Source organism: Centruroides vittatus, unplaced genomic scaffold (genome assembly GCF_030686945.1).
Source record: "Centruroides vittatus isolate TY-2023 unplaced genomic scaffold, ASM3068694v2 scaffold_861, whole genome shotgun sequence".
Lineage (NCBI taxonomy): Eukaryota > Metazoa > Arthropoda > Arachnida > Scorpiones > Buthidae > Centruroides > Centruroides vittatus.
The window spans coordinates 3,061,672-3,077,786 of record NW_027122718.1 but is presented as its reverse complement, the minus strand read 5'-3'; the positions used below and the strand labels follow the sequence as shown (position 1 = coordinate 3,077,786).

Genomic DNA, 16,115 nt, shown 5'->3' with positions numbered 1-16,115 from the left:
GTTTTTGACCACGCTATTTATAATAGATCAGCAGGATCAAAGAATTGAAACTTTTAGGAAATGCAAGTGCCAAATTGCTATAGTCTCTACCTGAATTATTATTGATTATTTTTTTCCAGATTGGAGGTGGGGGATAGTGGGGTACCTCACCCACCCTTACATCATTACAGTGCATTTACACACAAATACACACCTCGATTACATTTGGTTATATTTATAGGGTTTTGAAGTGGAGAGGATGGAGAGGGTGAACCACCCCGTAAAATACATTGTCATCGAATTTGGGTATGTCCTCAAAGTTTCGGCTTCCTATCTTCTTGGGGATTTTGGGGAATATTTTCTTATAAAAGATTGGTTCGACCCCCTGTTAGTGGTGCCCTCCAATTGCCTTTTTGCTCAATATTATAACGCTCTACCGATAACTTACGTATATTATTATATTAATTAAGGAGTTCTTTTAAAGATTACAAATAAAAATAACGAGAAACATTGTACAATAGGATTTGATATAATTATTATATAATTTGATGCAACGTTACAGTCGGAAATTTTATCAACCCAGTTTTGCATGGAAATGACATCACGGCATACAATTTTACGTAAAACCAGTCATTGTACGAATTTCCCAACAAATAAATTATTCGTGTGTACGAAGCACATTTTTAATGATTCTCTGCATCTAGATTTAGATAATTAGTTGAGTTATACGCATTGATTTGCGTGCAGGAAAAGAAAAAGAAATTTATAAAACGTTTTTTCGCAAGTAGAAAACAGAAATCCGCTCGCCTGAAAAGCTTCGCAATAATGAATGAGCGTTAGAAAAGTTGCCGATTCATATGTATTTCTATTCAATATCAATAAAAAATTTTAAATGTCTTTGCTGGGGACTGTAGGATCAATGGGACGAGGCAACACATGGATGATCTATTGGAGAAGTTGGACTTTTTATGGCAAACTAGCTCATATTTTGGGTGTTTTTTCACGAGAAACTGGTCTTATTTTGATGTTTTTATGAGAAACGTATTCATTTTTGTGTGCTTTTATGGAAAACTAGCTCCTATTTAAGTGTTTTTTTTTTTACGAGAAACTGGCTCCTATTCGGGTGCTTTTATGGAAAACTGGCTCCATATTTAGGTGTTAAACACGCGAAGAAAAGCAAGGAAACTTCGCGTGCCATTAAGGGAAACAGGTTCCTATTTGGGTGTTAGACAGGCGAAGACAAGCCGATAAACTTCGCGCGAGCATCCCGTTAATAAGTTCAGTGGTTTTATCCAGTCGGCCATTGGTGGGTAGCTTTTCCGAGGGGAAAATTCTTAGGAAATATTTTAAAGGTTATTGTTAGAAAAAAGAAAGCGTTACTTTTACTAATAATTGCTCCGCATTTTATACATTGCAATCGCGTTATTAATTAATTGAAGAGATGAGCAATTCAACAATTTGCCTAACGTAACGTGCCTTCACTTACTTTAAAAGTGAACTAAAGGAACAATATTAACTAACTAAATAAACATATTTATTTATATTTCCTGTTATCGTTATAAAATGTATAATATCCTGATATTCTAATTAGAAATTTTTCAGAAGCAACATAAGAACCTTTGCATTATTTATAAATCGTTAGGAATCCTTTTAAATGCAATCGAATACAAACGTCATAACTTATATTAAAAGAATTCTTTACTGTAAGTTATTTATTTATTTATTAATTATCATTCAGTTAATTTAAACGTTGCAAATAATATAAAATTAGGCCTATCCTCGTGCAATTTCCTGTATAATTTTGTAACATTCGTATAGAATTATCACGAATATTTTTACGTGTATTTCTACTTGAATTCGTTTCTGTATTTCTGAATTATGTATTGTATAAGGGTGGTCGCTTCTTGCAAACACGAGAGAGAAACCTTACAGGCTGTAGCCTATATAAAAATTCAGATTGATAGTTCTTTCAAGCAGAATCGTTAATTTTAACAAAATTCTTATAATTTATCAAAGTTAGAAAAGAAGAATTATAATATAAAACTCGACTCCCTAATGCAGAAGGTATTTATCTAAATTTTAAAACTCGTTCTTTATGGTCAGTCGCGATATACACATATACACTTATCCTTTGTATTCTAATGCGGATCACAATACGTTCTTCGTATTTTAAAAATACATTGTATACATAGTATTGAGACATTGTAATCACTAAAAATAGAAAACATAACCTACATAATCAGATTTACACGTAGGTCTATCGTACACGAACACGGTCGAATCGGTTATGTTTTTTGGTAAGAGTTATAAAGAAGGCTCCTATTTAAATGAGCATTGACCTTTCTTTAAGATTAAGTTCAAAGAATTAGTTAACATTAGTTTAACCTTTAAACCCAGCCCTGTACCTGTAACATTGGTGAATATTTAACGGGGATAGTAGCGGTACGGGTAAATTAATAATAAATGTATTTATCGAATCACTTTTTATTTCCCAACATTACAGACATCATTTTCCTAATTGTACCACTTTCCAACCGTCTCTTAACTGACCCGTGTTTCGAGTGGACAAACCAAGCATGCAGCGATGAGCATTACGTGTGTCACGATTCCCAAGACCTGCTTTTTTTTATTTTCTCTACCAGGTACTGCGATTTCTCCTCACTTCCTACATCTAAATCACTCTTGTGGAAAAAAAGCCCTCCTCTACAGGCCACTCGAACGTCCTCCGACTACTAAAAATATTTTGATAGGCAATCAAGGACGGATCTTGACGTATACCGCTCGGCGGGAGATTTTTTTTTTTTCTTCTTCTTCTGCGTAATTCTACGACGTTTTAATTTATAATATCGAGAGATTTTATGATTTTAATAAAGTTTTTCTCTAGGTAAACCCGGTTAAAAAGCTTCAAACAGTTGACCCGTAAACGTCGGTGTGACCTACTCGACGTATCAAACGGTATGTTACTACCGTATAACGGCATTAGTCGTGTTCTTATTATACAAAGTAATGCACTAAATATACAAATTACAGTCGGAGGAATTAAAATTTGAAAGTGTAATTCATTTTTGCCGGTGTTTACATCGTCGGATGTTGCGCCGAAGAATAAAGACACGCTCTGTCACCCAACTGTTTTGTGTTTATTTAGAAACGCAACCATTAATTTTGTCATTCACAATTAAGTAGAAATCTAATTTCATTTAAGTTCGAATCGTTTAAATTGTGTAAGTTAATCTAAATTAATTTAATATTTAATCATAATAATAAAATCGTGCGGATTAATTGGTTTCCGCATCATTTGCTCGTTAAGTTTCTCGATTTTTTAATCGGGTTTTTCTTGTCGTTTTAAATGGAATTAAATATAGATTTTAATGCTAAATTTTTCTTTATAAATAAATTTATTTTAATACTTAAAGGAACTGGATTTTATTTCCTTTCTTTTAGAATTAATTAGAGTGTTCCGGAGACATCTCCGCGACAATAATTTGTGTAATGTGATTCTATTAAGATCATTTTCATTACCAGAAAGGTGTTTTTATTTTGAAATTTAATGAGCTCTTCGGGAAAAACTAAATAAATAAATAAAATAAATAAATTCTTGGATTAGTGGAACTAAATAAAATATCAAGGAACAACGGAAAAAATCGAGTAAAAAATAAAATAATTAGAGACTTTGAATATATTAAAAAATATATAGGGCCTACTTGAATATTTAATAACTTTAAAAAAATAAATAAAATTGTAAAATATATAACATTTTAGTGTATCGTATTCAAATATGCAGAATTATCCCCCTTTAGCTGGAAAAGTAATCCATAATATCAATATATATTGTATTTAAAGAGTTGTATAGGAGTATTATACAGTATACATTCGTACGCTATTGTTGAAATTAGAAAAAATTAACTTAAATTAAATATAATACAAATGAATAACGTAAACGTGTTTATAGACATTAAAAACGTTTAAATATTTAACATTATCAAACGAAAGATTGCATTTACAACGCATCATTAAACACCGTTTTATAAAAACAAGGTGGAAGTTTTACTTCTCTCAGTTTAACTGTTCGGTTTTACAAACGAAATTTCCTCCGTTTTGTGTAAGTATTTAACGTTTTAATACGTAAATTTAAAGAGCTTCCTTTTTAATCCGTAAAAAAAAAAAAGTCTGGTCAAGATCACTCGGCAGGTAACCGTGTATAATGCGCACCTTTCTATTATGAAACACGCGCCAAGTTACGGAAGATTTGAGTGATTAGTCCACATTTATATATAGTTAATAAGGATATTTTTCTCTTATTATAGTTTACGAATGGTGTCGTCGTCATCAATTTACGTCTCCGTTTCTTAAGAGTTTGTTTTGTAATCTCGTCGAGAGGCACCTCGATAGATGGAAGCCGTATTGTAATTACTACAAATGGAACGAGAAAATTAAGAATTCTATTGTTGAAAAAAAAAAAGAAAAAATTGCCATTTTGTGAAATATTTAAAAACAGAAATTTACGTTATTTTATTTATTTATATCGTGCATAGGTGAAGTGGTGAAGTCGTTACGACATATCACCACCCTCTCCCGAGTAACAAACGAAAACACGCAAACCCCCCGTTAAAAATCACAAATTAAAAATTAGTAAAGCAAACAATTTAATTATATTAAATATGGATACGCTTCAAATTAAAATAATTTTTTTTATATATATATGACGTTACTATTTATATTAATTATAGAACGTAACGATATTTCATTATTATTTTATTGGCATTTTTTTTTTTAATTTTCCAGTTTCGAAACGTCAAAAAACACAGTTGATTTCTCGCTTAGACACAGCTTGTCGGTCATCTGTGACACCTTGACTTCTTCTTATTGGGAGAAGTGTCGGTCATGTGACATTCTCCATACTCGACGTCGAGATACTCCGCTAGAAACGGCAAACGGCGTTATCTATCTACTTGCGATGCCTGTTGCAGTGACTCAGAGTCAACTCACTCTTACCAGTTCCAGAGAAGCCGAGAGAATAACGTAAGAAAATTTACTTTTGTTTGTAAAAAATAATAATAATAAGATTTTAATTTTTACTTACCGAGTTCGTTGCACTCTGGCGATTTTTCTCCGATTTTTCGTGTATAGCGCGCGCGTTGTTGGGTGATTTCTGTGTTTTTTGACGGATGAGTGAGTTAACTCTACCAGGATCGGTTCGGTTGTAAAGAAAGTTTATGAATGGATTTAACGCTTGTACACGTATCTGGGACATCGATGTCGAGCAGATCCCCTGCCAGAGGTAGTTTGGGTTGCTAAATTAGTGTCTAGTTGACGATTTGGACCCCCTTTCGATCCCTTCTCTGCTAATTAGTTTTAATTTTTTTTTTTTCTTACTCGACTTAAAATTGATACGAGCCCACTAAATTGGGGCTTTAGTGCTATCGCTTAGAATTTAGGTGATTTCTTCGGGTGGGGGCTTTGACGGTCCTCCCTAGCTCATTTATAAGATCTATTAATTTAATTGCAATTTAAAGATAGGAGAGTGCATTATAATTAAGAGTAAAGTAGTATTAACTTGTCTTAAGGTGTTCGAGTAGCGAAAGAACATTACGAAGTTTTCATTTTTTAATTGTAAATCGGGCATGTTTTTCTAAATCCTTTACGCGTGAAAGTTGTGAAATTCGTGCGTTATTTCGAGTGATTGCGTGCCGATAAAAAGTGCTAACAGCGATTCTATTAACTGCCATTGAACTAGGGAATCGCAGCTAGCGATTGACTAATGCTCACAGTTTTATTAAAGGTACGGCTTATATCCGCAAAAGGGTTATGACCGAAACGACCTATTTATATCAACTATCGTATACACACGGGTCATCCGATGTTGGCATCCCTGTAAATTGCTCCGTTAAAACAAAGGAGAGAAGGTGAAAACAAAATTGAAGGGGGGCAACCTTCTAAAAATACACTTTCACTATCCAAGTAAGGATAATGGGCGAGTGAGGGGGAGAGAGAGAGAGAGAGTGAATTTTCTTATAAAAAAGTTAAATGGGACGCATAACTGGAAGTGTGTTCAACTATTTGTCATCGAAATCTTGTCAAGCATGACTAAATATCGATGTTTTCACTATGAGGTCTCCTTTCGGAGAAATAAATAAAATTCAGGAAGCATCCCGACTGATTCGTATTGATAAAAAAATATAGGAAAATCGACAGAATTTTAGTTTAAAAAAAAATATATATATATATATATATAACTGAATCATCTTCATTTTCGTTAAATATTTCTCCTTTAAATAGATTTAAATTAAACCAATTAAAATCCAATTAATCAACTAATTAATTCTTTGTGTTTAAGGAGTAAATTAAAAATGGCGTATCTAAACAAAATTCATTCTGTACAAACAAAGACTATAGAAAAGAGCTCATAAGAAAATAGATAAAAGTCAGCGTATTGTTACTCTTTTATTAAGTAGAAAGTGTTTACACACCGGGTCATTGTTTGATTATTAAAGACTTGATTTAATTAAGGAGAAGGCTTTGTAGAATTTTCAAGATCGAAAAGTAAATGTTCAATTTCATTATCAGGCATACGAAATGGTGGCAAAGACGAAGTCGATTGGAGCGAATACTTTGTTCTTTGACTGTACTTTCTTTATTTCTGTGCGCTGTTATGGCTGTCTCCGTCGTTCTCATTGGATATCACTTCCACAACGAAGACAGTAAGTTTTACTTTCTTCTATCTCTTAACTGTTTATTCGGAACAGACCCGAATTACTCTCGTTTTTACCCCTCAAAGAATAGAATAAAATTTTAAATATAAGTCTTCTATTATAATATAATCGATCTGTAAGTAAATTTATCGTCGATTTTATAAACAATACGGTCAATCTACCTGGATGATTATCTCGGCCCGTAACTAACGTTTTATCGATTTTATGGGGTATTTTTATTTAAAATACTATAAAATTCGTTTATATTGATTCGTGTGATTTACGGTAATAAAAATTTATGATTCACTAAGCTTCATTCACACGGTATTACGCTTTTTTTTTTAATATTAATAACAACACCAGGAAAGTTACCGAATATAAATTAACTGAAGCGTAAAATTTCTTCTCTAAATAACTAAAATAAAAACAATTTATTAATTATTATTTTAATATTTATATTTTAAAATTAATTACTGTTTTTATTGGCTTTAGCGACGTGATTTATAAGCACCGTAACTTAACTCGCAATCTCTCTAAGGGTTTAAAATGCATTAAAAAAAATGTATTTTTGCAAAGATTTATGAAGATAAATCTTTGCAAAAATTATATAATAATTTTTAAATTTTGTGAAAAAGCAATTTATAAAAGATTTTGCATTTTTTTTATTTCTAAAAATACAAATTATGTAGAATTTTCAGCCGAGGAAAATTTGTTGCTTTTCAGATTTTCCTCGAGTGAAGATTAGAGGAAAATTGTAACGAATTATACACGTCTTAGTGACTGAAAGATTACTGCACCCAATAAAAAATAATATTATTAATTAATATTTCACTCGCTTCATTAATAATCTCAGCTATTTTACTTAATTACCGGATTATTAAAACACTGTAATTGTCGGCGTATAAGTTGATGCACCCCATTTTCCTAAGATATTTTTAGAAAAACAATAATAAAATTACGTATAAGACACACGTTCCTCCCCGAATAATACAAAATGGGATGCGTATTATACTCCAGAAAATATACAGGGGAGGTGCGAAAGTAGGTACAGTACAGTATACACAGTTTTTATTACGGAAAAAAACATTACAAAAATAATACTAATAATAATGAACTCTGCACCGAACATCTGTGTTTATCGGATTTACAATTGTGTATTACTTCTGTACTCCCGTATATAATAATAATTATTATCTTTTAATGTCTTTGGAACACGCGCCGAGTATTATACGCCGGCAAATGTGGTAAATTAATATACAGTTTGAAATTAAAATAAAAGGTTAAATTCTTATTCAATATTTTATTATAAAAAAGCAAGTTTAACGACTAAAAACTATCTTCATTGTTTACTTAGTAAAGTAGGATAGAAAAGTGATATATATAAATTTAGATTCTTGTAATGTACGAAAAATAAAACACGGAAGAACAGTAGATTCAATAATGATTTCAGGATAATTTTAAAAAAGATTTATGGATATCCACGTTTATATATACATTAAAATAAAAACTGGAACAGTGATTTATGAGAAAGACAGAGTATAATTTATTTAAAATAAAGTTTTTTTTAATTTATAAACATTTTTTTTCTCCTCTGGAAGATTGATACAATAAAGTTTTAACAGTCGAGACGGTGATGAGCATGATTGAATTCGAGTTAGGAGTCTCCGGCTGTAAAGATAATTAATAAGTTTTCTCTCGTTATAAACATTCTTTTCTTGAGAATAAAATTTAATCTTTGGGGAAAAAATGTCATTTTTTTAGGTTTTTTAAACGAATATCTCCCCTGGACGTTAAACAGAGACGTTGCTATATCAAATAAGATTTGTTTAGGTCCTGGCTGTATTAAGGCAGGTAATTCTCTTTATATATAATATAAAATATATTTAATTAGAACTTTTCGAGATAAAAAAATGAATAAAATTTATATTTAGCCGCTATCATTTTAAATAATTTGGATGTAAAAGTGGATCCTTGCCAAGATTTTTATCAATTTGCGTGCGGAGGTTGGATTCACAGTCACGAGATTCCCGATGATAAAGCATCGCTCTCTGCTTTTTCTCTTCTTCAAGACGAGATGGATCTTAAATTAAAACGTATGTCTTGGTTTAATATATTTAAATATCTTTAAGGATTATAATTACAACGATATTTTATAACGCAAGGTCTGATAGAGCGACCGATAGAAGATAATGATCGTGATTTTATCATCCTCGCTAAGAATATGTATATATCCTGCATGAATACTTGTAAGTATATTTAAAAATGTTGGTTTTAAGTCCATTAAATCGGCGAAAAGTCCATTAAATATTTCGTTTCCACCAGCGAGAATTGACGAGTTGGGCATTCAACCTCTACACGACATTCTGGAAAAGTTAGGGAAATGGCCAGTTTTGGAAAGGGAAAATTGGACCGATTCTGATTTCGACTGGTTGGACTCACTGAGCAGAATGAGGCAGAACGGTTACAGATACGATATTCTAGTCGATATGACAGTTTCTCCCGATCTTCGCAACAGTACTCAACACATGATCGACGTTAGTCGCCATTTAGAATTGGAAAAGTTTAATTCTATACTTTTTATACACATTCTTTCGCTTCTAGGTCGATCAGCCGGTTCTGGGGATGCCAGACAGAAGTTATTTATTAAAAGGCATCAACGATACGGCCGTTAAAGCGTATTACAGAATGATGGTGGAGAGCGTGGTCTTACTCGGTGTCAATCGAACTTACGCGGAGAAGGAGATGTTAGAAGTTCTGGATTTCGAAATATCATTGGCTAATGTAAGAATTTTTATGGATAATTAATCATTTTTTCATTCAACGAATAATACTGAAACGTATTTAGATGTCTCTACCCAGAGAAGAAAGAAGGAACATCAGCCAGTTATACAATAAAATGACTATTGGAGAATTGTACCAATTAGCCCCTCAAGTAAGTAAATAACGTTGTTAGTAGGCTTATCTAACTGTTGCTCTGTTAAAAACTAGCTGTTGATCATCACTTGTAAAGGATTGATCGATCACGATTCACATCAACAATAAAAGAACATTTGCTACTAACCGTTTGCGTGATATTGATCTTTATATATATATATATATTTAAAAAAAGGGTTATCAATCATCCCATTGTATTCATAAATAGGAGTTCCGCAATGATTTCGAGTAATTTCGAAATTTCTACGTGGATTTTCTTCTTTAAATTCTACATAAAACATCTATTTAAAGTGAAATTTCGTTATAAATTTGTTATTTCTTGTTATTTATTTTATATAATAACAGTTGTTAAGGGAGATAATAAAAATAAATGGCGATGCACAGTTGCGTAATGAGATTTAAAAGCACTTTTTCTTTACATTCAGAGATCAATTTATATCCAAAAAACAATTTTAAAGTTCCCTATTCGTTATACTTAAAACACAATTTAAGTGTGATTTATATTTTTTCATATATCAAATTTTTAATAGCGTTATTTCGAAAAATGCTTGTTTAACTGTTTTTATTTCCCTTAATTTCTACAGAAAAAAAAATAAATAAATAAAACGGTTTATCTATTATTTAATACAGTGAACTAAAATATTATTTTCCTTATTCCAAAGGTACTTTTTCCCCGTTTACAACGTGGAAAAGTCCACTTTACAGAAGAAAACTTTAAGTTTTAATAATTTATTTATAAGAATGGGCTGTAAATAATGACGTTTTCTTAATCTTGTTAACTACTTCAACGAGCATTTAGATTTTTTTTTCTTTTTAATGTGAAGTTTCAAAGGGAAGATAATTGCAGATCTTAGTATTATCTCGTGATTAAGGTCATTGATCGTTTTATTTTATTGTTCGATGAACTCCTACACGTTTCCACAATGCCCCTACTGTATTAATAACACGATACTTCTGTAAATATAAATTTAATTCGGCGAGGAAGTTTTATTGTAAGTAAAGATTCTCGACTTGGATGTAATTTGAGAGGTTCAATTTACAGAGATTAACTGAGATAACTCTGCGAGGTAAGGATAAGACTGCAATCTTTTGCATTAAAATGTGTATTAATTAATATAAATTTCGATGAAATACACGAGAATTTCTGAATAGATCCTTTCAACTATCCAACTGTATCAAATTGGCATTTATAGGAAAAAAATGAACTTGTTAACGCCCCTATTTCCTCGTTTCTATCTGCCTCATTATGTCGATCAGAATGTCCTTGAGAGCTTTTTTTTCTGTATTGTAGAACAACAATACATTTCGAACGTCTGTTTGTCAGTCCGATTCGTTTTCTGGCTATTTACTGGTAGCTTAACAAGGAAGCGAGTGTTTAAATATTCGATAGACCGTACCGTTTAAATATGACATGCATAGTTGCAATGAATTTTTGTCCTTTGTTACGTTATATTTTGACGCGAAGGACGTAACAAGTAACAATAACGTCTAGACAAAAGTTAATACGCTCCTTTACGGAGGAGAGTTTGATATAATAACGTATTATTTTAAAATTAAGTGGTCAATATTTATCGAATGTCTCATTAAATCCATTGATTGTAAAATATAAGAGGCGAAAAATAAAGATACAGATCGAAGTAGATTTTGTATATAAATAGCTTAAATGCGATTAGGAAAGTAGTAGATTTGCTTGGTTCCACGAGGATATTTTATAAAACGACGAGGAATTTCCTACAGGAATTGAAGTTCCTTGTTCCGAAGCCGGTCGGATTCAATTGTAACGAATTTATATTTTTCCATAGATTTTCTTTTCTCATAAATTATATTTGAATTTTAAAGATTGACTGGTTGAAGTTCTTCAACAATTTGCTATTAACTAACGTTAGCAGATCGGAACCAATCATCGTAATCGTTCCAGATTATATACGAAAAGCATCCGAATATTTCAGCAAAGTGGATCAAAGGTAGGTGCTTTTCTTCTTCTTCCTCTTGTAAAATCCTTCAGAAATTCTAATAATTCTCGACATTTTAGAATATTAGCCAATTATATGCTTTGGAGAATTATATTCCAATCGTTGCCAATGCTAAATCGGCCATGGGGAGAAATATCTCAACACTACTCTTCGGTTATAACGGGTAAAATTCAACACGCTCCGAGATGGGAGCAATGTTTGGGCTCTGTCATGGGCTCGTTAGGTTTGGCCATTGCATCTCTATACGTTAAGCACCACTTCCGAGAAGACAGCAAAGCCACAGTGAGTACAAACAAAAATTTATACAGGAAACTTAAATAATTACACAGCCGATACTAGTCATTTTTTCACCATTTAAGTTCATTTAATTATATTTTTAAATAATTATACAGTGCGATTAATTTGTGACTTTCTTACGTTACGTAACTGTTTTAACGGGGTATTGTAATAAGCGGTAAACATAAATCTCGTTTAATCAATGCCATCGAAGTAAATTACAGTTTAATAATAGATGACCTTTCGATCATAAGTGACATTTTTTTTAAAGTAAAAGACATCTTTCGCATCCCTTTTTTCCTTTAAAGATTAGAAAGAATTAATGAGAAATCTAATTTGAATAATGTGTATCATATAATGGAATTATATAACTTTCAAATACATTTTGGTTTTTTTTCTTAACAGTTAAATTCTATAATGATAAATTCAGTTTTAATTAGCCGAATTAATTTAATTTTTTTTAAAAAAACCTTTTAAATATAAAAATTAACGCATTTAGGCATTAGAAATGGTTAATTACATCCATAAAGAATTTTTAAAGACGTTAGAGAAGATCGATTGGATGGACGACACTACAAAAATATCAGCCAAAAAAAAGGTAAATAAGATATTTAAAATAATAAATAACGGATCGATATATATTTTAACGAGTTTTTCTCATATCCTAATTAAATTCGGATAATATAAAAATACCGTACTTTGCAGGCAGAAGTCATTAAGGCATACATCGGATATCCAGATGAGATATTAAACGATACCGATCTATCGTCGTTCTACAAAGACGTCAGTTAGATTTTAATATTATTAAAAAAAAGTAATATATAATTTGCATCCTTTATAACATAAAATAATCATTTAAAAATTCCGTTTGCAGTTAAATTTATCTGCAGATAGCTATTTTACTAACGTGTTGAACTTGCGAAAATGGACGGTCGATTTCGGTGTTAGTAAATTAAGGGAACCGAATATAAAAGGAGAGTGAGTCTATATATATTTTTTTAAATATTATTTTCTCCTTTAACACTTTAAAATCTATATTTAAAAATATAAATTAACTGTTTTTTTTCAGTTGGAAGAAACACGCAGCGGCTGCCGTTGTTAACGCATTTTACAGCTCTCTAGAGAACAGCATCGGTAAATAAATTGATGAAAATCGATCGTAATTCGGTAGATTTTTCGTATTTAACAGCATTTCTTTTCCAGAATTTCCCGCAGGAATTCTACAGGGGATATTTTTCGGCCGCGAAAGACCCAAGTAAATTATGAGATTTAATGTCGAATTCTTTTAAAAGCATTTTAATTTAATTATTATTGTGATTTTTTTTATACGCGTGTGTGTATATTCTAGTTCTTTAAATTTTGGAGGGATTGGATTTGTGATTGGGCACGAAATCACTCACGGGTTCGACGACACAGGTAAAAATTGGGATAGGGAAATAATTGAGTTGGGTATTATACGGTTAATATTGACTATTTTTAAATAATTAATTACAGGTAGACAGTTCGATAAAGACGGGAACAATGTCAACTGGTGGAAACCGGAAACTGACGAGAGATTCCGCCAAAGAGCTCAATGTATTATAGAACAATACGGAAATTACAGTTTTTCCGAAATAGGACTTAATGTATATGAATTTATACTCTATTATTATCGTTATTTATTAGAAATTATGTAGTAAATAATTGTTATTCTTTACGTAGATCAATGGGATTAACACTCAAGGAGAAAACATAGCCGATAACGGAGGATTAAAATTAGCGTATTGGGTATACAATAGTTAATGTTAACGTAAAGTAAATTTATTTTCCCAATAAAAATTTATTTAAAAGAGTAAATTTAATTGGTTCCGAAGGCTTATCAAGCGTGGAAGAAACAAAATGGTTACGATGTGATACTTCCAGGATTGCCTTACACGTCTGATCAATTATTTTGGATAAGCTCGGCTTCTGTTAGTAAAAACTTTTCATTCATTTTTTTCATTTTAAAATAAAATAATAATAATAATGTTTAATATTATACAAAATTCAAAAATAAATCCTGTAGCTTACATAAAAATACAGTATATTTAAATTAATTTCCGAAAAGGAATGTTAAAGTATTTAAGAAGGTGTATTTTAGGATTTTTTTTAAATAATAAATTTAATAGAAAACTACATTTAATATACATTTTAATAGAGATAAATTATTTAAATAGAATTTTAAATAATAATCTTATCCGGGGACGTCGAGAGCTTGTAACGGGGGTAGAGCCATTTTTTAAACACCCGGAATACTTCTTTATTAATAAGAAATAATATTAATTTTATAGCGGTAGAAAACACCACCAGTCGGGGAAAAATCCCTAACTTTCTCCTCTCTCGACGGCCCCGATCTTATCTATTAATTAAACAAATTAAATTAACGTATTTTTTCTCCCCGGAAAAAGGTTTGGTGTGGAAAATATCGCCCGGAAGATTTAAAACTTCGAATTTTGTCTGGTTATCACAGTCCACCGAAATTCAGGTTTTGTATTTTACAGAATAAATAGATAATAATATAGACATAAAAATATCTGCTTATATATTAATCATTTAAATAGAAATAAAAAATGAATTAGAATGTATAAAATATACTTTCTTCTACATAAAAAACTAGTTCTTATGGCCGACACACCACTTTATAATTCATACTGCGGTTAGTATTCATCGCATCTGTCTGGATGTAGACGTGTGGCGAACACGATACCGAGCGTGGCAATTTCTTATTATTTATTTTAAACTTAGAACTTAATGAATTTTATTTCCTAGTTTTGAGATAAATTCGAAATTTAAAAGGTGTCAATAGTAAAGCTCTCCAGTCACATCGGGATCGTTTTTCTCCATTAGGTGTTTTTTTTCGTCGACTCTAGGCTATATTGAATTGGTTGTAGTGTACAGTACACACACGTGCTGTGTTATCTACCTCCATCAAAATATAAACGTCGCAGCTTCGTACCAGCGTAATATATCCTCATTTCTTCTACATATTTTGGAAATTTTATAAATAAATCGAGTAAAAGATAAGTTATTTACTTACGTGATCTATGCAGGTTACCACATTAAAAATTCTTATTTATTTATGTTATACAGTTAAACTTTAATCGATTCGATTTAAGGAAAATGTTTAATACGAAAATATAATAAATAATAATTCACGAATTCTTAGTTTAAATTATTTAGAAGCCCACCGGCGACCGCGTGGGTTCGAACCTCTCAATAGGCTGATCACGTGGAGTTTTCCGGATTTTCTTCGCGTTAGTAACACCTAAATAGGGGCGAAAAGTTCTCGTCGTTGCTCTCGAAGAGAGAATTAAACAAATTTTTATCTTAAATTAGACCTACTTTTAACATTAATGTATACGAAAATTAATTATACTTTCTAATATTCTAGGGTAATTGGAACATTATCAAACATGCCTGAATTTTCGAAAGACTTCTCCTGTCCTCGATCGTCGCAGATGAACCCAGAAAAGAAATGTTCGGTTTGGTGATCCGTGGCACGAATTTAAATCTTCTTTTTGATATTTTGCGCGGAAGGATCGCCATCCAACGATGCGAGTCCACGTATTTGTTTAGGTCAGCTGACTTTTGGTTAGTGACGACGTAAGGAACGTCTAGATCGTGCATCAATTTTGCCAGTTCCTGTCGATCTCGAAAAAAGGCATAAATCAGCATTCTTCTGTGATAAGTCTATTTGCACTCCAATACCTTAACAATGGAATAAGAAAACATTTTTAAACAAGAAAGACCCAACCAAAGACTAATTAGAATTATTTATGTTTTATCGTTTTAAATAATAATAATAATAGTTGTATTATTTCTTATAAAAGAAAACGAATTTCCAATTGTTTAATTTATATATATACATATATATACATACATATAAAAAAATTATAACCTAATATTTTATTCGCGAAGTAAAATTTAAGTAAAGAAATTGTTCATTTTGTTAATGAAAAATCATTAATATTGTGTATATAAGTTAGAAATCTTAATATAAATAAATATATTGGAACTATTTTACGTCTTTAGTTGCTATTATTTTCTACTTAACAATTTTCCGGCTATTGATTTTAATGAAGGAAAAATCGATACCTTCGGTTTTAATAGACCCAGTTTACCGAAATATATTTATATATTTTAAATATGCAAATAGCCCACTCCTTTCCGTAAATTTAAATGATTTGTAAGGTATTTTCTTCAAAAATTTCCAATGAATATAAACCTCGATACGAACGACGATAAT

General features: G+C 31.1%; 1 protein-coding gene across 1 annotated transcript; it reads left to right on the top strand.

Annotated features, from left to right (window-relative positions):
- Positions 1-1,667: 1,667 nt before the first annotated feature.
- Positions 1,668-15,691, top strand: LOC136990174 (neprilysin-2-like). Its single transcript, XM_067288540.1, has 22 exons — positions 1,668-1,682; positions 4,762-4,998; positions 6,544-6,677; positions 8,430-8,519; positions 8,600-8,761; positions 8,831-8,914; positions 8,991-9,202; positions 9,270-9,449; positions 9,514-9,600; positions 11,442-11,566; positions 11,635-11,857; positions 12,351-12,449; positions 12,557-12,634; positions 12,726-12,829; positions 12,921-12,985; positions 13,055-13,106; positions 13,200-13,267; positions 13,346-13,476; positions 13,553-13,618; positions 13,705-13,800; positions 14,278-14,354; positions 15,261-15,691. The coding sequence occupies exons 2-22, from the start codon at positions 4,934-4,936 to the stop codon at positions 15,358-15,360; spliced, it is 2,298 nt and encodes a 765-aa protein (XP_067144641.1). The 5' UTR covers positions 1,668-1,682; positions 4,762-4,933; the 3' UTR covers positions 15,361-15,691.
- The last annotated feature ends 424 nt before the right edge of the window (positions 15,692-16,115 follow it).

Bases quoted from the DNA above. Each gene is read 5' to 3' on its own strand.
- LOC136990174 (XM_067288540.1), top strand. From the start codon at position 4,934: ATGCCTGTTGCAGTGACTCAGAGTCAACTCACTCTTACCAGTTCCAGA. The intron at 8,915-8,990 runs GTAAGTATATTT...CGTTTCCACCAG, and splicing joins TATATCCTGCATGAATACTT to CGAGAATTGACGAGTTGGGC. The intron at 13,619-13,704 runs GTATACAATAGT...TTGGTTCCGAAG, and splicing joins GATTAAAATTAGCGTATTGG to GCTTATCAAGCGTGGAAGAA.